Raw genomic sequence first — 25,934 nt, forward strand, 5'->3', positions numbered from 1 at the left:
CATTCTGTTTACACATTGAAAACCACCAGCACTGAGCCCCAGTGATAATCCTAGTGGCAATTTTAAAAATTACTAATTAAAAATAGTTTCACCTTCCAAATTAACTTCCAAGTGTACCTGAATATTTTTAAAATATATATTTATTTACAGGCAGGGAGGGAGAAGGAGGAGGAGGAGGAAAATTGAGCTCAAGAGGCATCTTGGTCAGTATCATACATACACAAGGCCTTGGGTTCATTCCCCATCATTGCAGTAAAAATAAAAGTAAAATAGCAGGTCAATGAAGAAAGAATTGCATGTGAGGAGGGGTATGGTGAGGAGTTGGATGTGTCCAAGTTCACCTAGAGTTTTCTGGGAGAGAGTTGGTGCCTTGATACAAGAGGAGACATTGGAGTAGCACTAAGATTTTAGGTAAATTCATCATTCAGGCTTAGAGTTTCCAGATGCTTGTATGTCTTATATTCCTAGAAGCCAGAATAGAAATTTGGCATTAAAGGTGGTAGAGAGATGGTTAGACATTCTGTTTAAGATAACCTGGGAAAGCAAGATGAGTTTCTACCCAGACTTAGAGCACTAAATAAGTTTTGTGAATAACTTCTCCCATCTCCTGGGAAGGTTGAGGTATTTGACAAAGACAAGGATAATTTCCTCTGTTCTCATTCTAATCCCAAACTGCCTTTATTAAGAAGTTACTGTCAAGAAAGGAAAGAGTGCTAGTTCATAAAATCAGTTCCCAGTGCTAGATTTTAGGTTCTGTCAGACTTGTCTTCATTTTCAGTTTTATAACTGACTAAATGCTAGAGAATATTGTCAGTTACAAAATTTCCCATCTTTCCTTGGTCTCCTCTTTTACTTCATTCTTTAGATTTTATTTTTTAACTATAAAGCTTTAGAGTTTGAAGAGGGGAAGAAATGTTAGGGGAAGGTGACCAGAGGACTTTAAACCTCAATTCCACCCGAACCCTGAGAGAGAAGAGGGAAAAATAGGAAAGACATTCAGAAGTATAAATAGGTGTCAGAGTGACTGAAAATGGAAGGAAAGGTAAGACTATAGGAAAAAGTAAAAAAGAACAAATATATAGAGATAGACAGCTAGAGAAATAATGGTCAACCGTATCTGTGACCTTGGGAGAGCCACTGCAGTTTCCAATGGAGGGAAGGGGGACACACAACTCTGGTGGTGGGAACTGTGGAATTGTCCACCTGTTATTTTCTAATTTTGCAAATCACTAATGGGGGGCCAGGCTGTGGTGCACATATTACCATGTGCCAGGACTTGAGAGCCCCTTACTTCCCACCTGCAGGGCGAGGACACTTCACAAACTGAAGCAGGTCTGCAGGTGTCTATCTTACTCTTTCGTCCTCTTTCCTTCCTTCCCTATCTATTTCCCCCTCCCCTCTCAATTTCTCTCTATCCTGTAAAAAAAATAAAAAGGCTGTCGTCACTGAGCCCCAGCAATAACCCTGGTAGCAGTTAAAAAAAAAGTTTCACCTTCCAAATTCACTTAAACTACATCTATATATTTAAAAACTATTTATTTATTTACTAGTGAGGGAAGGAGGAAAGGTAAGGGGGTGGAGGGAGGGAGAATTTACTTTGAAGCCTTGAGCTTGCAAGTCCATTACACTACTGTTATACAACCTGTGAGGCTGCAGAACCTGTATACTATCTATAGTCTACTTAAAAGGAGCTCAAATGCTTACAGGAAGGCAGTATGTTATCTACTCACAACAGTGCTTTCCCAATACATTATTTGGAGAATAATCTGACTCTTTGAAATCTGCATCCCTTATTTTTTCCTGACTTTCTGTAACAACGCGGATTAATCATCTCTTTTCCTCTTAGCATCCTCCAGTTCTAAGTCCTGGGTGCCATATTGTTTCTTTTCTTGGGTAGCAAACCCGACTACAGTTCTTGTTTATCTAATATTTTTCTAACTCCTCAGCATCCTAAGAGGTATTTTCTAGACAGTGTTTTTAACAAGACATTATTTTAGTTGAGATTTTACCAGTCTTTAATATGGTGGAATTCATGTACCCCAAGTTCCACTTAAACATGCTTCGATCAATACAGCTTTCCTTTCTATTTTGTTTTTTATACATCTGTCTTCTTATGCCTGTTTTTAGGGTTTCACTGGACTTGACAATTATGTGTTGCGTTTTTAATATTTTTACTATGTGGGTAATTAGACCCATTAAGCTGATTGTGACATCTTAGAAAACTTACCATTGCCATCCTCTGTTTGACTATCTACCAAACTTCTTCAGTGGTGTTGGGGAAGTGGTCACTCCCATGTGTCCCTACAACACACCATCCAGAATGAAGTGGGTTTTTTTTCCCTCTACTGGGGGATTAATATTTTATATCGACAGTAAATACAATAGTTTGTACATGCATAACATTTTTCATCATTTTGGACCTGTATCCCCCCTCCCACATCCACCAGAGTCTTTTACTTTGGTGCAATACACCAACTCCAGGCTAGTTCTGCTTAGTGTTTTCCCTTCTGTTCTTATTTTTAAAATTCTGCCTGTGAATGAGATAATCCCGTATTCATCCTTCTGTTACTGAATTATTTCACTTAACATGATTTTTTTTGTTCTTTCTTTAAATTTATTTTATTTATTCCCTTTTGTTGCCCTTGTTGTTTTATTGTTGTAGTTACTATTGTTGTTATTGATGTCATCGTTGTTGGATAGGACAGAGAGAAATGGAGAGAGGAGGAGAAGACAGAGAGGGAGAGAGAAAGATAGACACCTGTAGACCTGCTTCAACGCTTGTGGAGTGACTCCCCTGCAGGTGGGGAGCCAGGGGCTCAAACCGGGATCCTTAACAGGTCCTTGCACTTTGCACCATGTGCACTTAACCTGCTACATGATTTCTTTAAGCTCCATCCAAGATGGGCTGAAGATGGAAAAATCACCATTTTTAATAGCCTAGTAGTATTCCATTGTGTACATATACCACATCTTACTCAGCCACTCATCTGTTATTGGACACCTGGATTGCTTCCAGGTTATAACTATTACAATGAACATAGGTATACACACATCTTTTTGGATGGATGTGTTGGGTTCCTTAGGATATATCCCCAGGAGAGGAATTGTAGGGTCATAGGGTAGGTTCATTTCCAGCCTTTTGAGAGAACTCCAGACTGCTCTCCACAGGGATTGGACCAGTTTGCAAAACCACCAGTGCAGGATGGTTCCTTTGTGCTCATAACCCCTACAGCATTTGTTGCTGCTACCTTTTCTAATGTATCACATTCTTACAGGAGTGAAGTGGTATCTCATTGTTGTCTTTATTTGCATTTCTCTGACAATCAGTGACTTGGAATATTTTTTCATATGTTTCTCAACTTTTTGGGTTTCTTCTATGGTGAATATTCTGTCCATGTCTTTTCACCATTTTTGTAAGTGGTCATTTGTTTTCTTGTTGTTGAGTTTGGTGAGTTCTTTATATATTTTGGTTATTAGCCTCTTGTCTGATGTATGGCATGTAAAGATCTTCTCCTATCTGTGAAGGGTCTCTTAGTTTGGATAGTGGTTTCTTTTTAATTTGATGTGTCCCATTGGTTTATTCTCGCCTTACTCTTCTTTGTAATTGGATTTGTTTCATTGAAGATGTCTTTAAAATTTATGCAGAAAAGAGCTCTGCCAATATTTTCCTCTAAGTATTTGATGGTTTCTGGTCTTACATCCAAGTCCATGATCCACTTGGAATTTCCTTTTGTATTTGGTGAAATATAGTGGTTCAGTTTTATTCTTTTGCATGTTTCAACCCAGTTTTTCCAACACCATTCTTTGAAGAGACTCTCCTTCCCCCATTTAATAGTCTGGACACATTTGTCAAAGATTAGATATCCATAAGTGTAGGGGCTTACTTCTGGGCTCTCAGTTCTATTCCACTGGTCAGTGTGTCTATTCATGTTCCAGTACCAGCAGTTTTGATTACAATGGCCCTGTGATATCATTTGCGATCTGGGAGTGTGATGCCTCCAGTTCTGTTCTTTCTTCTTAAAATTGTTTTGGCAATTCTAGGTCTTTTCTGGGTCCAGATAAACATTTGTAGCATTCTTCGAAAAATTGTGTTAGGATCTTGAGGGGGATTGCATTAAATTTGTATATGGCTCTTTGTTGTATACTCATTTTAATGATGTTAATTCTTTCAACCAATGAACATCAAATATCTTTCCACTTCTTTGTATCTTTTCTATTTCCTTTAATAGTGACTCATGATTTTCAGCATACAAGTCTTTCACTCCTTTGGTTAAGTTTATTCCTAGACATTTTATTGTTTTTGTTGCTAGGGTAAAAGGAATTGATTTCTGGATTTCATCTTCTTCTAACTTAGTGTTTGTATAAAGGAATGCCTGTTGGGACTATGTGTAAGCTTGATAGAGCTTAGGGAGAACTACCCCCATCCTTGGATGGAGATCTGAGAAGATACCCTCTTGGTAAGTCTCTCTCAACTGAGGTGAGCAAAAGGGGGGAAACTCAGACTTAGTTCTTTCCTTCTTGACTTTCAGGCCCACAGAGACCCCAATACTTCTCCCCATTAACTGCAGGCCACATGGCTGCCTACTTTAAGATTCACTTACTCAAAGTCACCTTCTGATCACGGAAGAACACACCTTATCACACACTCCATCTTACACCTCAGACCCCAGACAAGAGAAATTCCGAGCTATATGGCCTTTTGATATCTATCTTCTCTCTGTTTCACCCTACTGGTTTAACCCCTATGCTTCTCTCAAATACCTTTGGATAATTAAATTGCTTGCATCATGGAGAATAACTGTCTTGTATCTCATCAATTCCTTTCATACCAGCCCCCTACCATAGGGGCAAGATGATCTTTAAGAAACTCGTAATTTCTGACATATTTCAATAATTCCCTTTGTTTGGTTTTCTATTTAACTCATGTCCACCTGCTAATAAACGAGTTCTGAGCATGCTGAAGGGTTCCCTGGTGTCTTTACTCCAGAAAGAACCGGTCCATTACCTTTACCCTGGAGATCGCCCTGCCAGAGACCCCGACAAATGCCACTGACTTTTGGATGTTAATTTTGTAGCCTGACACCTTACTGTATTGCCTGGAAATTTTCAAAAGCTTTTTGCTGGACTCTTTAGGTTTTTCTAAATATACTATCATGTCATCTGTAAATAGGGAGAGTTTGAGGTCTTCTGTTCCAATCTGTATCCCTTTAATCCCTTGCTCCTGCCTGATTGCTATGGCAAGAACTTCCAACACTATGTTGAATAGTAATGCTGATAGTGGGAAGCCCTGTCTAGTACCTGATAAGGGGAAAAATACTTCCAGTTTTTCACCGTTGAGTATGATCATGGCTGTAGGTTTGCTATCTTTAGGAATTTTCCATCTGTTCCCATTTTTGTAGCATTTTGATCATAAAGGGACATTGGATTTTGTCAAAGGAATTCTCTGCATCTAGGGGCTGGGCGGTGGTGCACCTGGTTAAGCGCACATGTTACAATGCACAAGGATTTCTCTGCATCTATTGATATAACCAATTTGTTTTGGTCTACATTTATTGATGTGGTGGATCACATTGATTGGTTACATATATTAAGCCAACCTTGATCCCTAGGATAAAACCCACTAAGTCATGTTGAACAATCTTTTTAATATACTGCTGTGTCTGTCTGGCTAGAATTTTGTTCAACATTTTAGCATCTATGTTCATCAGTGGCATTTATCTATAGTTTTCTTCTTTGATTGTATCCCTATCTGCTTTTGCTATCAGAGAGATGTTGGCTTCATAGAAGCTGGAAGGGAGTATTCCTGTGTCTCCAATCTTTTGGAAGAGTTTTAAAAGTAGAAGTATTAAGTCTTCCTTGAAGGTTGTGTAGAATTCATTTATAAAACTATCTGGTCCAGGACTTTTATTCTTAGGAAGGTTTTTGATAACTATTTCAATTTCATTGGCTGATTTGCCTGTTCATATTTTCTAATTTCTCTTTATTTAATTTCAGGAATTTGTAGGTATCTAGTAATTCATCCATTTCTTCCAAATCTCTGGCTTGATGGCATATAGAAGCCTTTCATGATATGTTAAATTTCTGTGTTGTCTGTTGTAATATCTCCACTATCATTTACAATCTTATTTATTTGGTTCTTCTACCTTTTTATTTTGTAAGTCTGGCTAAAGGTTTGTCAATTTTGTTCACTCTTTCAAAGAACCAATATTTACTTTCGTTGATCTTTTGTATGGTTTTCTTATTTTCAATGTTATTGATTTCTGCCCTAACTTTAGTTATTTCTGTCCTTCTGGTTGCTTTAGGGTTCATTTGTCTTCTTCTTATGGGTCTTTAAGATGTGAGATCAGGCTGTTTATTTGTGCTTTTTCTTGCTTCCTAATGTGTGCTTGTATGGCTATGAACTTCCCTTCCTCGTACTGCCTTAGCTATGTCCCAGATATTTTGATAGCTCATGTATTCATTTTCATTGAACTCTTTTTTTTAAATAATTTATTTCTTTATTGGGGAATTAATGCTTTACATTCAACAGTAAATACAATAGTTTGTACATGCATAACATTCCCCAGATTCCCATTTAACAATACAACCCCCACTATGTCATTCATCATCTTTCATGGACCTGTATTCTCCCCACCCACCCACCCACCCCAGAGTCTTTTACTTTGGTGTAATACTTTTACTTTTGGTGTAATACTCATTTTCATTGAACTCTTGAAACATTTTGATTTCTTCCTTAATTTCCTCTTTGACTCAGTAGTTTAAGTTAAGTTTCTACATTTTGAGGTTATTACTAATCTTTTGTTGATTTTTAAGTGTTAGTTTAATTTCACTGTGGTCTGAGAAGATACTTGGGATGATTTCAATGCTCTTAAATTTGCTGACACTATCTTTATGGACTAACATATGGTCTGTCCTTGAGAATGACTCATGTGGACTTTAATAGAAAGTGTACTCCAGTTTCTTGGGGTGAATGACTCTAAAAATATCCAATAGTTCTAATTTATCTATCTCCTCATTAAGCTCCCTTGTTTCTTTATTTAATTTCTGCCTGGATGACCTGTCACGTTGAGAGAGTGGGGTGTTGAAGTCCCCTACTATGACTGTGTTGCTGTTAATATATTGCTGTAGCTCTTTCAGTAGATGTTTGATGTATTTAGATGGCTTCTCATTGGGTGCATAGATGTTAATAATTGTTATGTTCTCTTGATTGATAGATCCTCTTAACATTAAGTAATGTCCATTCCTACTTTTTTAATTTTATTTATTTTAAAATCTGTAGTTTCAGGTATGAGAATTCCTGTTCCTGCCTCTTTTGTGGGCCATTGGCTTGTATGATCGTTTTACATCCTATTAGTCTGTGTTTGCCTTGTTGAGTTAGGTGAGTTTCCTGCAGACAGCATATTGTTGGGTTACGTTTTCTGATCCATCTTCCTACTCTGTACCTTTTAATAGGTGAATTCAGGCCATTGACATTTATTGATATCATAGATTGAAGATATTTTAACACAATTATTATAGATATTTAGAGTGTTCTGACATATGGCATATTTATGGTGATCTGACTATTTATAGAAGACTTTTTAGAACTTCTTTCAGGGCAGGCTTGGTGATAGTTGATTCTTTCAACTGTTGCTTGTCTGAGTAGGTTTTGATGCCTCCATCTAGTCTGAATGGCACTCTAGCAGGATGCAGTAGTCTTGGTTGAAAGCCTTTCTAACTGAGCACTCCATAGATATCTTGCCATTCTCTTCTGACCTTTACTGTTTTGTGAAGATATCTGTTTGGCCTTTGAGTTTCCAAACAAGTCCCATTTGTACTATATGGGTTTTGTGTCAGTTATTCACTGTGTCTCCCCAGTTCATCCGGAAAATAATGTGGAAAGGCTCCCACTATACAGCCCCACCTCTAACCCAGCAGGGTGTAGATCTCCTGAGTTTCCTGGCCAGTTTTCTGTCCCCTAGTGTTAGCACAAGGCCTCCTGGCTGCTGCTCCAGTGTCTGAGGGCAGTAGCAACAGAGACCCACAGTTGCATTTGGTGATCCTTAAGTGAGTCCTCTCCTCCCTTTGGAGTCTTTTTTTTTAGTAAAACAGTTTGGCAGTGGTGCCTGAACCAGTAAACCACCAGAATGTTACCAACAGTTTGGGAGTAGATATAGGCTTTAGTAGTCCCAGGAATCTCTCCTTAGGCTCCTCTCTGTCCATGGGCCACAAGTATTTCTACTCACTGTTGATTTGGTGTGTTCCCAAAGTAGTTCTAAGCCTGTCTTGTTGTAGTTCCAGGTGGTCTCCTTTGATATTTGTAGTTGACAGGGGAGAGGAGAGAAATACAGCAGCTGCTACTCTGTAGCCATGCCTCCAGAAGTCCTCTCAAAGACTTTTTTTCTGTTTTTTTTTTTAATTGTAAAGGAGTAATCTCTTCTTAATAAAGTCTTGGCAGTTTTCTATAGTAAAATTAGATGAAAGCATATATTTTATATTAAAATAACTGGGCAGGGGAGATATCATAATGGTCATGCAAAAGATTTTCATGCCTGAGCCACCAGATCCTAGGTGCAATCCTTCACACCACCATAATCCAGAGCAGGGCAGTATTTCAGTTAAAAAGTAGTAAAATAGTAACAACACATTATGAAAGACTTTTCTTGTCAGCTTCATAATCTGAGCCTTTCTCAGATCACTGGTTCTCAAAAAGAGACATTAATGCTAAATAAATTATCTTTGTGCTTCCTTAATAAAAGTGATTGCCAGATAAACTAAAGAATTTTTGGGTGGGCCAGGTGGTGGCACAATGGGTTAAGCGCACATGATGTGAAGCACAAGGACCAGTGTAAGGATCCTAGTTTGAGCCCTCAGCTTACCACCTGCAAGGGAGTCACTTCACAGGTGATGAAGAAGGTCTGCAGGTGTCTATCCTTCTCTCCCTTCCTCTGTCTTCCCTTCCACTCTTGATTTCTCTCTGTCCTGTCTAAAAACAACAAAAATTGGGGGAAAATGGCCTCCAAGAGCAGTGGATTTGTGGTGCAGGTGCCAAGCCTCAGTGATAACTGTGGAGGCAAAAAAAGAAAATTTTTTTTGGTCATCCAGAAGTTATTATCTAGTAGTAACAAAATAGAAAGATTATTAGTATGGCCATTTTTTGGGCAAGGGAAACTTAGAAAATGCTAAAATAGGCAAGTCACCTCTGCCAAAAAATACTTGACAGAGGTATTTACTAGACTAGATTGTAACTTTCTTGTTTTTATCTCTAAATATCTTGCAGACTACATATTATGTTTTCATTCATCTTATGCCAGCACCTGGCAGTGTGTAGGGAATATGGAAAACATACTGTATAACTTAATCAATAAACTTGATTCTTTATGCTTTCTCTAAACTTTACTTTTTTAAAAAATGACATTTGAACCATCTATGTTGTATCCTTAAAGATAAACATCACACTTGATCATAGCTGTTGCTTTGTTCTTCAGAGAAATGGAATAGTTGAGAAGTCAAATCATTGACTATTGACTCTTACTGACCTTTGTCTGCAGATGATTAATCCCACTAGATTCTGTCTTATTGATAAGTTCAAATTATCTGTAGACACTTGGAAGTGTCTACATTTTAATTCAATTCCTAATAATGGAAAACCAGTCCTTTTGTCAAGTGGTGGGCTTAGTAGCTAGAAAATAGAGGCCTAGATGAAGAGTAAGTTATATAATTTATATCTAAGTAGGCTAACTGAGTGGATAATCTTCAGTAATGATTACAAAGACAAGACAAGCTGGTCCCACTCATGTATCAAGTCCTGAATTCTGATCAGTTAAGACTATGTCAGTGCTGCTTGAGCAACAAAATTTACAAATTGAATGACCTTATTTACCAGACACTTGTGTTGGTGTGTTAGTAGAGAGCAGGAGCAAAGCTCTCAAATATTTCAGTCTGTAAGAGAGTGTTTTTTGGTTTCTTAATCATTAAGGTGACTTTACTAGTGGGTAGACTATTATTATTTGAAGAGGTATCCATGAGAAGAGTCTATCAACACTGAAAAGTGATTTGGAATATTATAAAAAAAATTCACTTTATAACAGCAAAAGGATTTCAAGTAATAGGTTGTATTATATGTATGATAAGCAAAGCAGGTTATTTGAAACTCTCCATTTAGATCAAAAGTTTTTTGGAAAAATATTGACATGGCTGTAAAAGAAGAATGAGGGCAAAGAATTAATGTTTGGTTTTCATTACCCACAAGACAAATTGTTCATTCTCTCTTGCCACAAACAGTGAAAATTTATTTTAAAGCCATCAGTCAAACAGTAAACACTGTAACATACTAATTTGAACTAAATATGTTTTGAACATCTACATTATTTATGAGTTTGCTACTTAGTGGGAATTGATCTGATTGGGAAAAAATCAAGAGAATTATATTTCCTAATATTTACATTCTGTTTCAGCCAGCAGTTGGCTTTAGGGTTTCAAATAATAAAGCTGAAGAATATGATTATACTATAAAGAAGAGGAAAAGAGATGGAATTTTTTATGGGTGTAATAGATTAAACAAGTTATATTGAAGTCATATTTTAAGTCAAGCTTTATTCCCTTTACTGAAATCCCAGACCGCAAAGACTCTGTGGAAAATATTAGTTTTCGTTGAGTCTCTTCAGAGAACACTAGTGTTTCAGCCTGACTATATTCTCTATGGAGTATGGTGTGAGTTTGACCAAGCCATTAACCTGGTTGGGTTGTGGTTTCTATATTTTTTATTAGGGATTCTGGGCAACTAATTTCAAAGCATATATATATATATATATATATATATATATATATATATATATATATGGAGAAATATAGAGAGAGAAAGAGAGAGATCATGTTAGTACTAATCCTAAGTCTTGGGGGGTTATATGGATGCAAATACTGAGTATATAGTATAATATGCTAGCAACCACCTCATAATATGTAACATGAATTTTAGAAATGCTCAACTAAGCAATGTGATATGATTATTTAAGGTTAGACTCTAGAGCAAGGACTCTTAGTTCAAAACTGAAATCTAATAGCTTTGACACTTTGAATAAGTTACTTGATTGCTCTGTATTTAGTTTTCTAATCTTTGGAGTACAAATAATAGTACCAGCATTGTAGGATCAATATGTGTATCACCTGTGAGTGAATCAATATACTAAGTAAATATTACCTATTAATTCTTACTTATTAATTGCTGTCAAGAGCAATGACAGCCTCATTGAGAATATACTGTATTCCACAAACTTAATGTATTTTATTTCAATTAGTCCTTAACACTATGTAGGGTGACCATTTTTGTTATCCCTAATACTTCATGAATAAGGATATTTGAGGCTCAGAAAATTTGACTGACCCCTTGAAATAATATAAGTAGTGTGTGGTTGAACTGAATTTCAGTGGGGATGTGTCTGAAATATTTTCTTAGGTGACAGAAAAAGTTTCACAGAATTTGAAACATCAGCTTTCTTGTTGATATTACACTTAATGTAACTGATTCCTAGTATTTTTATTCATCCTCATAGCCCTAGAATATTTTTAAAGGAAAATATCACAAATTTTATTATTTAAATTGTGTGTGAGAGTGTTAAATATGAGAATAAGGGAGAGAGAGAGAGAGAGAGACCAGAGCACCACTCCAGTACATATAATAGCAAGGATCAAACTGGAAAACTTAGGCATGCAAATCAGTTGAGCTATATCCATGCACCATAGAATATCTTTCACAAAAATAACTTGAACTTTAAGTAATGTGAATATTTTGACATCCATTTATTGGTTGAAGGACTCATGGTTTCTTAGAATTTTTACAGATAGTTATAATTATTTTACTGTGACCCAGTTCATCATTTTATGCATTTTCTCTGCTGGATTTTAGTAAGCTGAATCAATGAATTAAGTCATTGAAAACAATGTATTTCATTTTATTTATTTTTTTGCCTCCATGGTTATTGCTGGGGCTTGGTACCAGCACTATGAATCCACCGCTCCTGGAGGCCATTCCCCCCTTTTTGTTGCCCTTGTTGTTGTTATAGATAGGGCAGAGAGAAATAGAGATGGGAGGGGGAGACAGAGAGGAGGAGAGAAAGGTAGGTACCTCCAGACCAGATTCACAACTTGTGAGGCGACCTCCAGGTGGGATCCTGGGGCTCAAACCGGAATCCTTATACCTGTCTTTGCGCCATGTGCGCCTAACATCCTGCGCTATCACCCGGCCTCCAATAACAATTTAAAATTTAAAGGATGATGACTAAAACAGAATATTGCATTCTGTGGTGGGGCACACATTACAATATAAATTTCATGTATAATCTCACGACAAGAGCAGCTTTTCTTGCAAGATCAAGATGTAGCCATTTTAGAATTCTTTTTCAACAGTATGTAGAAGTACTTTAGCCTAACAGGGATTCTCTACCCAGTATGGAAGTGTCCTGACACCAGATGTTGTAAAAACTCATCTATTATAAAAGGACTAGTTGACTGACTGCCCTGTGGATAACCTACATCCCTTTCTTCTTAGTGACAGAATTGAAATTTGAACTCTCTTGAAACAACTGTAGCAGATAGAACAATGAAAAAAAAAATCAGTTATAGATCCAAAGCCCAATATTTGTGGGCATGATCTACTATGATAGATTTTTTTTTTGATAGATTGTTTTCTGTATTCTTGAGACTTATTTTGTTTGCATCAAAAATGCTACAAAACATTTCTATTGCCAGATGAAAGTTGTGATATTTGGTAAATGTGTCTTCATAGTCATGAGCTAGCATGACCACAAATCAGATATATGATGGTGATTTGTACAAGATACTCATTCAGGTGCGTATTAAAATGTTAGCCATGGTATCATGAGTTTACACAGCAGTCAGCTTTAGTTTGAAGATCTTATTTTTCTATTCAACAGGTTAATTATGTATGGCTTTGTGAAGGCCATGGTGTATGCTGGCCAGTTGAAAAATGGAGACTTTCATTTCACTGACTGCTTATTTTTTGGTTCACTGATGTCTGCTACAGATCCAGGTAATTGCTCAGATTATTTCCTTCTCTTTTAAGAGGATTCACATTTAAATGGAATGTTTCTCTAAAGACCACCATCCAAATCAACATAATAATTCCTCATTCCTCTTCACTTGGAATTGAAATATCTGTTAGTGAGTACAAGGAAAGGAAAGAGAAAAAAAAAGTAAACAAATGGATATCCCAATAGTTCTCAGGAAATTGATGTGGAGGCGATTTCAGATGGGGAAGACTTGCAAAGTCATTATAGCTTATTTCTTTGGCATAGGTAGTCATTTTGCACTCTAGTCCTTTATTTAGTCTTCTTTCATAAGTGATTAAATTTAATGGTAAAAGCATTTTAAAAATTGTTTACTGTGGCAATTTTTAAGCATATTAAAAGTAGAGAGAATAGAGAAAGAATGGTCCTGTACCTTATGCAAATGGTCACATATGACCAGCTTATTTAAAAAAAAATAGTGATTTAATAAATCATAAAATAATAGGTGTACACCACTCTCACCAAAAGTTCTGTGCCCCCACTACCCTCCAGCAGTAACTACCATAGTTCTTCCAAGGTCACATATATGAGTTGACTATATATATTCAAGTTTATTTGTTTCATTTCTCTAAATTTCACATATTAGTGAAATTGTCTGATAACTGTTCATTACTTCCTTACTTCACTAATGATAATCTCTGCCAGTTCCATTCATTCTGTCCCTAAGGACACAATATACCCTTAAAACAAACAAACAAACAAACAAAAAAACCTCTTGAGCATATATACCATGACTTTTTTTTTTAATTTTTTATTTAAGAAAGGATTAGTGAACAAAAGCATAAGGTAGGAGGGGTACAACTCCACACAATTCCCAACACCCAATCCCCATAACCCACCCCCTCCCATGGTAGCTTTCCCATTCTCTATCCCTCTGGGAGCATGGACCCAGGGTCGTTGAGGGTTGCAGAAGATAGAAGGTCTGGCTTCTGTAATTGCTTCCCCGCTGAACATGGGCGTTGACTGGTCGGTCCATACCCCCAGTCTGCCTCTCTCTTTCCCTAGTAGGGTGTGACTCTGGGGAAGCTGAGCTCCAGGACACATTGGTGGGGTCTTCAATCCAGGGAAGCCTAGCCAGCATCCTGGTGGCATCTGGCACCTGGTGATTGAAAAGAGAGTTAACATATATACCATGACTTTTTTTTTTTTTTTTTTTTTTAGGTAAACTCAAATGACCGATTTTTATTCCATGGCTAGTGGCTTTTGTACCCCTCCCACCTTACTCTTCATAGAACTTTTTGTTTGTTTGTTTGCTTTGCTTTGCTTTTTCCTTTTTCCTTTATTTTTTTTAACACTTAATCAGGAAAATTAAAAGGCACAGCACATGGACTATTTGGGCAAAGATGGATGACTCTGTGTGGAAGCTGATGCTTATTTTTATTTACTTCTGAGGCAGAACCCTAGGCCACTTTCAAATGACAGGGTCAGATTCCCTCTTTCTTTTTCCCTTTTTTTTTTTTTTTTTTTTTTTTGCCGCCAGGGTTATTGCTGGGCCTCAGTGCCTGGACTATGAATACACTGCTCCTGGAGGCTGTTTTTCCCATTTTTGATGCCCTTGTTGTTGCTGTTATTTTTATTGTTGCCACTGCTGCTGTTGTTGTTGGATGGGACAGAGAGAAATTGAGAGAGGAGGGTAAGACAGAGAGCAGGAGAGAAAGACAGACACCTGCAGAACAGCTTCACTGCCTGTGAAGTGACCCCCTTGCAGGTGGGGATCCAGAAGCTTGAACCCCTTTCCTACATATACCTCTAACTAGCTGTATCAGTACTATATGGTGGTTTCTTATAAATATACACTATTGGACTCAAGCCCAGAATTCATTAATTAAATTCTAGAATTTATCAATATTCTTTAGTGATTCATATGTACATCCTCAATTTAGTAATGGCATTATTGCTATATCAAGTATTTTGTAGGGACTACAAACCATTGGTATACTAATTTTTTTCTGTCTTTTGTATTTATTATCTTGTACTTTTCCCAATTCTTAGTGGCTTGACATGTTCCCTCCTTATTATATATATTCTTCAATTCTGATTTGAAAATTTCTATGAGAAAAATTTTTTAAAGACAAGTCTGGGCATTAGGGATTTTCATTGCTACTGAATTGGTCAGTGATTCTAGGTATTATTTTTACTATCTTAAAGATGAAATAAGAAATCCATATTAACATTTTTCTGTTCAAATTTAGAGGTATAGGAATTTCACTTAACTATCTTAAGTTTTTATTTCCATTTTAATATTTCTCCTACCAACAATTCTTTTTCTTTTGCATTAATAATATTTCTCACTTACATAGACTTTTTTTACAAAAATATAATACATAAATATCTGAAAAGTGCTTAAGATTTCATTGTGCTTCTTTCTAACCTGCTATGTTCCAGTGGGGATGAACAGTTTAAAATTTTTCTGTTTCAAAATTTCTTGAAATAATTTCTCTGGGCAACTGGCCCATAAGTGTCAATATAAAATATCAATCTTCTGGGGAGTCGGGCTGTAGCGCAGCGGGTTAAGCACAGGTGGCGCAAAGCACAAGGACCGGCATAAGGATCCTGGTTGGAACCCCGGCTCCCCACCTGCAGGGGAGTAGCTTCACAGGTGGTGAAGCAGGTCTGCAGGTGTCTATCTTTCTCTCCTCCTCTCTGTCTTCCCCTCCTCTCTCCATTTCTCTCTGTCCTATCCAACAATGACAACAACAATAATAACTACAACAATAAAACAACAAGGGCAACAAAAGGGAATAAATAAATAAAATAAATTTTAAAAAATCAATCATCTGTTTAATTTTGTTTTAAATTTAGGCTAAGTATCTACATAATTACAAAATGAGAAGTAAATGTAGTTGTCATTCTTGCCTCCTCTTCCATACTTTCCCACCCATTTTGATTTATTTGAAATGTTCCTTTCTTTATTGATATGCAAGTGCATAGGCATATACATTCTCTACTATATACTACTATCTATCTAATTGCTCATCTTCCTATCTTTAGTTAATAGTGTTTTAACACTCTAAAACAGTATATAAAGGTACTTATGTCTGATTTAGAACTATAAAGTACCTCATAATTTATTTAGCCAGTTATCTATTGATAATTATTTGGGTTCTGTCTTGTATTTTATATTATGGGTGATGTACTTATTAACCTTGACATTAGTCACTTTTCACATTTTGCCATTGTAATAGATTTCTAGGGATAGGTCAAATGTATATCCATCTATAATCATCCTTGATGCCAAATTCTTGTTTGTATAGTTTGTCCTACTTTTTAATCACACCTTCTGTATGTGACCATACTTGTTCTTCATCGTCTTTCCAACACAAAATTCTTTCACAGTTTTGGAATTTTACTCATATGCTAGGTAAGAATTTATTTCTTCTGATGGTTTGACTTAGTGTTTCTCTTTTTGTGAGTATAGTTGAATATTTGCTCATATGTTTAGAGGATATGTGTATTTTTTTTCCTGAAAGCAACCTTTTTCAAGGTGCATTTGTCCAATAGAGTAGTTAATTTTGTACTTTATGAATTTTAGAATCCTTCAGTATCTTAGGCATATTAACTCTGTAACATACTACACTTTCTTTCCTAGTTACATATGTTGTGTTTTTCTTATGATATTAGGAGATTTTTAAAAATATTCTCTTAGGTTTCGACAGGACAGATAGATTTAGAGGGGAGGGTGAACAAAGTGAAGCAGCAACCTGCAGCACTGTTTCACTACTTGTGAAGCTTCCGCTTTGCAGGTGGGAACTAGAGCTTGAACCCAGGTCCTTGTGCATGATAACGTGTGTGCTCAAGCAGGTATGCCACCATCCTGCCCCCAGATATGTTTCTGATGTGTTTTCTCAAAGTTACATCTGGAACCTGCATTGTAGCTTAGAAGACCAGAGCCCCAGAGTGCTGTACAATGATAGATTATCTTCAGGAGTGGGGATGACTTGAATATTAAACCACTACTATCAGGTTTCATGCTCTTACAACACCTGGAGAATTGCAGAAGTCCTTTGGCTGCTATGAGAAGCATGAATTCAAGATAAAAGCAGTTTAGCCCACCAATGATAACTAGCTTTGATGGTTCTCTTCACCATATCTGAGTAATTTGCTTTTATGACTGGATTGTGTTGAAATTACCTTTGTACAAATAAATATGCTGAACATACTTCTTTCACTGTTTACTAGTTTAGTGTTTTTCAACTGCTAAAACTCACTTTATTATATTCTTTTTGAAAATTTATTTTTTATTTAAGAAAGGATTAATTAACAAAACCATAGGGTAGGAGGGGTACAACTCCACACAATTCCCACCACCCAATCCCCATATCCCATCCCCTCCCCTGATAGCTTTCCCATTCTCTTTGCAGAAGGCGGAAGGTCTGGCTTCTGTAATTGCTTCCCCGCTGAACATGGACGTTGACTGGTCGGTCCATACTCCCAGTCTGCCTCTCTCTTTCCCTAGTCGGGTGGGTCTCTGGGGAAGCAGAGCTCCAGGGCACACTGGTGGGGTCTTCAGTCCAGGGAAGCCTGGCAGGCATCCTGATGGCATCTGGAACCTGGGGGCTGAAAAGGGAGTTAACATACAAAGCCAAAAAAATTGTTGAGCAATCATGGACCCAAAGGTAGGAATAGTGGAGAGGAAGTGTTAGGGGGGTACTCACTGCAAACTGTAGTGTACTTCTGCTTTCAGGTATACATTTTGCACTAGTTTATGGATAAGTGTGAACATATGCTCTCTCTCACAGAACCTGGTCTATATCTAGGTTTTGGGACTTTGTTAGAAAGTGAACCACCTGGGATGGAATTAGAGAATACTATGAAAGGAAAGGTCTCACCTGAGTAATGAAGCTGAAGGGTTGTCATTCACACCTGAAGTCTTTGGACACAGTCTGAGCTGAAGCATGTTGACCAACCAAAAAGAGGTGTGTTCTCCTATGTTCATAGCAGCACAATTCATAATAGCTACAACCTGGAAGCAACCCAGGTGCCCAACAACAGATGAGTGGTTGAGAAAGCTGTCGTATATATACACAATGGAATACTATACAGCTATCAAGAACAATGAACCCACCTTCTCTGACCCATCTTGGACAGAGCTAGAAGGAATTATGTTAAGTGAGCTAAGTCAGAAAGATAAAGATGAGTATGGGATGATCCCACTCATCAACAGAAGTTGTGAAAGAAGAACAGAAAGGGAAACTAAAAGGAGGATTTGACTAAATATGGAGTAGGGCACCAAAGTAAAAACCCAGTGGTGAGGGGTAGACATGCAGCTTCCTGGGCCGGTGGGGGATGGCGGTAGGTGGGTGGGATGGGACATAGTCTTTTGGTGGTGGGAATGGTGTTTATGTACACTCCTAGTAAAGTGTAGTCATATAAATCACTAGTTAATTAATATGAGAGGGGGAAAATTAATTGTATGTCTCGAAGTTTTTAAAACACACACTGAGTCTTTTCAATATATAGGCTGTGTATTTGATATGCAGACTCTCTCAAAAGCCTAGACCAAGTAGATCAGAAGCAACCAATGGCACAGCTACATACAAGATACTGTACAGCAAACTATACAGCAAACTCTAACAAAAGGACTTTTCAAAGTTAACCCAATTACCAAATAATGTGATGATAACATTAACTCTCCATTGTCTTTTTGAACCCTAAGACAGCAGGAACCTCACATCTCCATTAGAGAGCCTTCTTCTTCTAGCGTTTGCCCTTCTTCCAGGCAACAGCGTCAGGTTGAGCCTGATGTAAAGTTTCGAAACCTCCTTTGAATCTGGAGGGGTGGCAGTCGTTGACTATGTGGGTCATAGTCTGTCTGTAGCCGCAGGGGCAGTTCGGGTCGTCTCTGGCTCCCCAGCGATGGAACTAGAGAGCCTATATTTCCCCCAGTCCTGTAACTTTATTATATTCTTTGGAGTGCTTTAGCCAGATTCAAGGACAGTTTTGTTGTGCTCAAATTTTGCTTCTTCTGGGGCTGGTGATATCCCTTAGGTTATGTTTACATGACATAGGAAAACTGATTGAAACAGAAAAAAAAAATCCAAGCCAGTAAGATAGTTATTCATCTATGTGTAGCAAAGAACTGAGCTGTCTGATTTTTTTAAATAGAGAATTGACTCACAACTGTAATGAGAATCTTGGAAACCAAGTCCCCATTCCAAGTCTGACACAGACCAACTGTGTAACTCTGGGCATCATTCTGCCTTTCTCAATTTTATAGATTTTTGGAAAGAGAAGATATTCAATCTCATACTTTCTAACCCCTTCATTTTACAGATGAAGAGACTGACTTTTCATCTGTAAAATGAATTTTCAACTAGTTCCTTTTTCAGCTCTAATATTCTGTGATTCTTACTTCTGTGAGGTAATTTTTTAAAAACAAGATTTCGTTTCTAAGACAGTTCAAGTCTCCCCAACCCTCTTGTCCAACATTCTGAAGTTCTAACCCCAGCTCTGCAAATGGTAGAAAGGATCTCACATTGCACAAGCAGGCACATGGTTAGGAATACTTAGGCCACCTTCTGTTACTGGGACTTAGTACAGTAAAACACCCTGAGACTACTCTCTACTAAATTAGAACAATTTAAGATCTTCAGTAACCTTAAAACACTTACTTAATTTTACCCTACAATTATTCATTTATTGCTTAAATTATTGTGACTCACTAATTTATGAAAGAGAACCTATGCTCTCCAGGTCTGATTTTTCTTGGCCTTCTTTAAATTAATCCATTCTCATTTAGCCTTAGCTGAGTCTTATCTAGGTGCTAATGTCTATTCAAAAATTTTATAGATGCACATTTGCACTTAAGTTTAATTTTTCTGTTATGATTCACATTCCCGTGTACCAGTTTTCCATTTACCCCCCAGTTAGGATGATTTGACTACCATTTGATTGATTCATTTCCTAATTTTCTCACTAATGGAGTTCTTGTTGACAATGTAAAGGTCATCAGAAGAGCTAACACAGAGTGAGTGGCTAAAGGCAGAATGTTAAATGGCAAGGAAGAGAAAAAATAAAATACTAAGAAGACTTGTTGAACGAATCAGCTTAGCTAGAGCTATGTTTATTCAAGGGATAGTAAGAGGATAGAGGGAGAGGTAAAAATTAATAATAAAGTAGAAGCTCCAGCAACTGAAAATACTTTAGTAACCCTTAAGTGACAAAGTCCGTAAGGGAGCCTTGTGACCTGAAACTGTGCTCCTCCTCTCTCTCATGGACTGGGGTCCTTGACTGGTACATTCAGACTATCCGGTATTGTCATTTTTATTAGGAAGCCTAACTATCCTTTCATATAGTTTGAGTGGGATATGGGTATAATGTCTCCTGTTGGTCATCATTTCTTCTTTGGCTAATTCTGCACCTAAAGACCCCTTCTGTTTCTTTTTTTTATGTTTATTTATTTTCCTTTTTTGTTGCGCTTGTTGTTTTTATTGTTGTAGTTATATTGTTGTTGTTCTTGATGCCATCGTTGTTGCATAGAACAGAGAGAAATGGAGAGAGGAGGGGAAGACAGATAGGAAGAGAAAGAAAGACACCTGCCAACCTGTTTCACCGCCTGTGAAGCGACTCCCCTGCAGGTGGGGAGCCGGGGGCTCGAACTGGGATCCTCTCGCTGGTCCTTGCACTTTGCGCCACCTGAGCTTAACCTGCTGTGCTACCGCCTGACTCCCTACCCCTTCTGTTTCTATCTGCGTTGGTCATCACGCCAGGTTCCCTTGCATTGTTTGATGCTGTGGTCTATTTACATAATCACTGTTTTGCCTGAGACCCACCCTGCCTGCAGGGTATTGGTTTAATCCCCACAGGTTAGATGGACGCTTGCTATCTTTGCGCTCTTTTTCTTCTCTCCACCCACTCTCCTAACCATTTCTTCTTCTGACCTGCCACTTCTGCTTCAGAAGGTGGTATAAAGGCATTTTTCTCTGATCAATAAAAAATTGCATTGCGTTCCTGTTCAGCCACGTGTTCCAGAGTCTCTCTCTCTGGCAGAGCTACCCAGCAGTCTCCTTTGCTATTTTTTTTTAGAATGTATTTGTCTGATCACTGCCTTGGGGCATTTGTATTCATTGTTGCTCCTCCTTCTTTAGATTGTTAACCTTTTTTTTCTTTCTCACAAATACCACCTCGTGAAACCTCTGCTTACCATCCTATCAATAACTGCACAAATTTTCTCCTTCCACAATCACCCTCAAATCATGATACTTCCCATTCCCTTTCCTTGTTTTTTTATTCTTTCTGAAAAATTTCCTATCTTTTTAGTAACATTTTATTGTTGAGAACAGTACATTTTCAATCAACACTTATTAAACTAATGAATTAATTCACTTGAGAAAACATTAATGCTCTTGGGAGGAAATAGGACAAGTCTATGAAGAAAACAGTACTTTATAGTTTTAAACACTGTGAAGCATTAAAAGGGATCTTTTTTCAAATGTACATTGTAAAAAACTGAGTATTCAGATCATCTTAAAAGATGTGGTATGGTTTTGTCAGTGTTTCATATATATAGTGGAGTGTCATGACCCCCAGGAGGAATGTGACTTAAAATGAAGGTGAACCTCTCAGTACAAGCTGAACTTCCAGCTCCAGGTTGAGTGGCAAGAGAAGCATCTGTGTTAGGAAAAATAAGTATTCAATTAGAAGCAAAATATGTGCCTTTCTTCTTGTGCAGCCATGTAGAAAGCATTTTTCTTTCTTGTTTATTGTGGCTACTCTTTCCAGAGAACATTAACAATAGAATATATGTCAACTTGAAGAAGCGGTTACAACATTGTAGATTTTTTGAATGGAAGATGTCCTGAATGGGGTCTTTTTTAGGAAAAGGGAGAACTCAGCACATTTCATTAAGTATTGACTACCCAAAAGATGTCAGAAACTCATCCTGGTACTTACAGGACCATCATTTCCTCCAAGGCCTTCAGGAAACCACTCACCCAATCACACATACTCTCTGCATTTTCTCCCTTCATCAATTTCCTTGTTTCCTATTTGGATTAAAACATCTTTATTTTTATATCATGCAGCTGAGCTGAGACTCAAATACAGCTGCACTATTTAGAACTCCTAGAGTACTAGTCCAGTATTTAAAACTAGAAAGTAATTTTCACTTCATAGACTTGTCCTATTTTCTCACCAGAGTATTAATTCAGTGTGTTAAAATTTAAGTAGCCTTGGGTAGGGTATGCCAGGAGTTTGTCCCATTTGGTGATTATAAGCCATAAAGCCATTTAAATCAGTGTAGTTCAAATTGATAGATTCTAATTATAAAATATAGCCTAGATTTTAATGAAATTATGATATCTAATTATAAAAAATTATATATCTAATATGTTACTCATATTTTAATAACATTATGTTATGTTGACTACATTTTTAAAGGATAATGTCTGTTTAATACTGAGTCACATGAAATGTACTATTAAAATTAATTTCATTTGTTTCCTTTTAGTGTTGAATGTGCTTATTAGAAAATTCAGAATCACATACATGGCTCACATTATATTTTTGTTGAACAATAATGCTTTAGAACAATAGAGATATAGAGCTGGTGTGAACAACAACAAAAAATTGCTCTTCCCAGCCTTATTCAGATAATACAAACATATCACATTATTATGTTTAAGTTACACACTGTTTAAGGCATACAGAGATAGAGTTAACTGTGGTTGTCTGATGACATATTGCAAAGGGATAACTACAATAATCTTAATACTTCTTTCACTCAATTATTTTTTCTTTGTATGGTGATAGCATTCAGATCTACTCATGAAGCAACTTTCAAAAATATTACATAGCATTGTTAACTATATTAATTCTGTACTTTAGTGTATATACTAATTTGCAAAAAAGGAGTTTACGAAATTCCAACATCTTCCTGTTTTCCTCACTGACCGGCCCATGCCATCATTTAACTTTCTTTTTAATTTTCTTATTTTTTGTGTCATTACGCACACTAATTATTTATATTAAGTTTTAATTATGAAAAATGTATATGAATATTTTATTAATATATCATAATTTTTTGTTTTCTATATACTTTTGATTTTTTAATGTTTTTATTTATTTTTTTTTATTTTGTTATTTTTTTAATTTTTTTAATTTAAGAAAGGATTAATTAACAAAACCATAGGGTAGGAGGAGTACAACTCCACACAATTCCCACCACCCAATTTCCATATCCCACCCCCTCCCCTGATAGCTTTCCCATTCTCTATCTCTCTGGGAGCATGGACCCAGGGTCATTGAGGGTTGCAGAAGGTAGAAGGTCTGGCTCTGTAATTGCTTCCCCACTGAACATGGATGTTGACTGGACGGTCCATACTCCCAGTCTGCCTCTCTCTTTCCCTAGTAGGCTGTGTCTCTGGGGAAGCTGAGCTCCAGGACACATTGGTGGGGTCTTCAATCCAGGGAAGCCTGGCCAGCATCCTGGTGGCATCTGGAACCTGGTGACTGAAAAGAGAGTTAACATACGAAGCCAAACAAATTATTGAGCAATCATGGACCCAAAGCTTGGAATAGTGGAGAGGAAGTGTTAGGGAGGTACTCACTGAAAACTCTAGTGTACTTCTGCTTTCAGGTATATATTTTGCAGTAGTTTATGGATACTTCTGAACATAAGCTCTCTCTCACAGAAACTGGTGTATATCTAGGTTTTGGGACTTTGTTAGAAAGTGAACCACCTGAGATGAAATTAGAGTGTACTTTAAAAGGAAAGGTCTTACCCGAGTAATGAAGCTGAAGGGTTGTCATTCCACACGTGAAGTCTCTGGACACAGTCTGAGGTGAAGCATGTTGAGGTGGCAATCATTGCGTTGATTAGGTTGCAATCGGCGGATGCAATATTATTTGATATGGATTGGGAGAGGCATACGGGAAAGTGGGCCCTATCCAAGGGTTCCAGGACTGGGGGGAGTAGGGGCTTTATAGTGGAGATGTGAGGTTCCTGCTGTCTTAGGGTTCCAAAAGACAATCGATAGTTAATGTTATCATCACATTATTTGGTAATTGGGTTAACTTTGAAAAGTCCTTTTGTTAGGGTTTGCTGTACAGTATCCAGTATCTTGTATATAGCTGTGCTATTGGATGCTTCTAATCTACTTGGTCTATGCTTTTGAGAGAGTTCGCATATCAAATACACAGCCTATATATTAAAAAGATTCAGTTTGTGTTTTGAAAAACTTTGAGACATACAATTGATTTTCCCCCTCTCATATTAATTCACTACTGATTTATATGTCTACATTTTGCTAGGAGTGTACATAAACACCATTCCCACCACCAAAAGACTGTGACCCATCACTCCCACCCACTCCCACCTCCCCACTGGGCAAGGAATCTGCATGTCTACCCCTCATCACAGGGTTTTTACTTTGGTGCCCTACTTACAATTTGGTCAGGTCCTGCTTTTAGTTTCCCTTTCAGATCTTCTTCCTCAACTTCTGTTGATGAGTGGGATCATCCCATACTCATCTTTATCTTTCTGACTTAGTTCACTTAACATAATTCCTTCTAGCTCTGTCCAAGATGGGTCAGAGAAGGTGGGTTCATTGTTCTTGATAGCTGCATAGTATTCCATTGTGTATATTTACCACAGCATTCTCAGCCACTCAACTGTTGTTGGGCACCTGGGTTGCTTCCAGGTTTTAACAATTATGAATTGTGCTGCTATGAACATAGGAGTATACACCTCTTTTTGGAAGGGTGTTATGGAGTCCTTGGGGTATAACCCTAGGAAAGGAATTACTGGATCATATGGAAGGTCCATGTCTAGCCTTCTGAGAGTTTTCCAGACTGCTCTCCACAGAGGCTGTACCAATTTAAATTCCCACCAGCAATGTAAAAGTGTTCCTCTGTCCCCACATCCTTCCAGCATTTGTTGCTGCTGTCCTTTTTGATATATGCCATTCTTACAGGAGTGAGGTGGTATCTTAGTGTTGTCTTAATTTGCATTTCTCTGACAATCAGCGACCTGGAGCAGTTTTTCATATGTTTGTTAGCCTTTTGGATCTCCTCTGGAGTGAATGTTCTGTTCATATCCTCTGCCTATTTTTGGATGGGGTCATTTGCTTTTTTGGTGCTAAATTTGCTGAGCTCTTTATATATTTTGGTGATTAGTTTCTTGTCTGAAGTATGGCATGTGAAGATCTTCTCCCATTCTGTGAGGGGTTTCTCTGTTTGTTTAATAGTTTCTTTGGATGTGCAGAAGCTTTTCAATTTGATGTAGTCCCATTGGTTTGTTTCTGCTTTAGTCTTCCTTGCAATTGGGTTTGATTCATCAAAGATGTCCTTGAGGTGTAGGTGGGAAAGTGTTTTACCAATGTTTTCCTCTAAGTATTTGATTGTTTCTGGTCTGACATCTAGGTCTTTGATCCATTTGGAGTTGATTTTTGTTTCTGGTGAGATAAGGTGGTTCAATTTCATTCTTCTGCATGTTACAACCCAGTTTTCCCAGTACCATTTATTGAATAGAGCCTCCTCCTTTTTCCATTTAATCCTTTGGACCCCCTTATCAAAGATTAGATGTCCATAGGTGTTGGGATTTATTTCTGGGCTTTCAATTCTGCTCCACTGGTCTGTGTGCCTATTTTTTTTTCCAGTACCATGCTGTTTTGATGATGATGATGGCTTTAGAATATAGATTAAGGTCTGGGAGTGTGATGCCTCCATTTCTGTTTCTTTTCCTCAAGATGGTTTTGGCAATTCTAGGTGTTTTCAGGTTCCAGATAAATGATTGTAGTGTTTGTTCTATTCTCTTAAAGAAGCTTGGTGGAACTTTGATGGGTATTGCATTAAATTTGTATATGGCTCTGGGGAGAATATTCATTTTGATGATATTTATTCTTCCAATCCATGAGCATGGGATATCTCTCC

At 37.4% G+C, this 25,934-nt stretch overlaps 1 protein-coding gene across 1 annotated transcript in view; it reads left to right on the plus strand.

The window, feature by feature from the left end:
• The window catches only part of SLC9A9 (solute carrier family 9 member A9), a 706,212-nt gene that overhangs the window by 188,758 nt on the left and 491,520 nt on the right, over positions 1-25,934 (plus strand). The window contains exon 5 of the mRNA XM_060197560.1: positions 12,912-13,027. Within this exon, the coding sequence (XP_060053543.1) occupies positions 12,912-13,027 (116 nt within the window). The remainder of the gene's footprint in view (positions 1-12,911; positions 13,028-25,934) is intronic.

Source organism: Erinaceus europaeus, chromosome 9, assembly GCF_950295315.1.
Source record: "Erinaceus europaeus chromosome 9, mEriEur2.1, whole genome shotgun sequence".
Taxonomy (NCBI): domain Eukaryota; kingdom Metazoa; phylum Chordata; class Mammalia; order Eulipotyphla; family Erinaceidae; genus Erinaceus; species Erinaceus europaeus.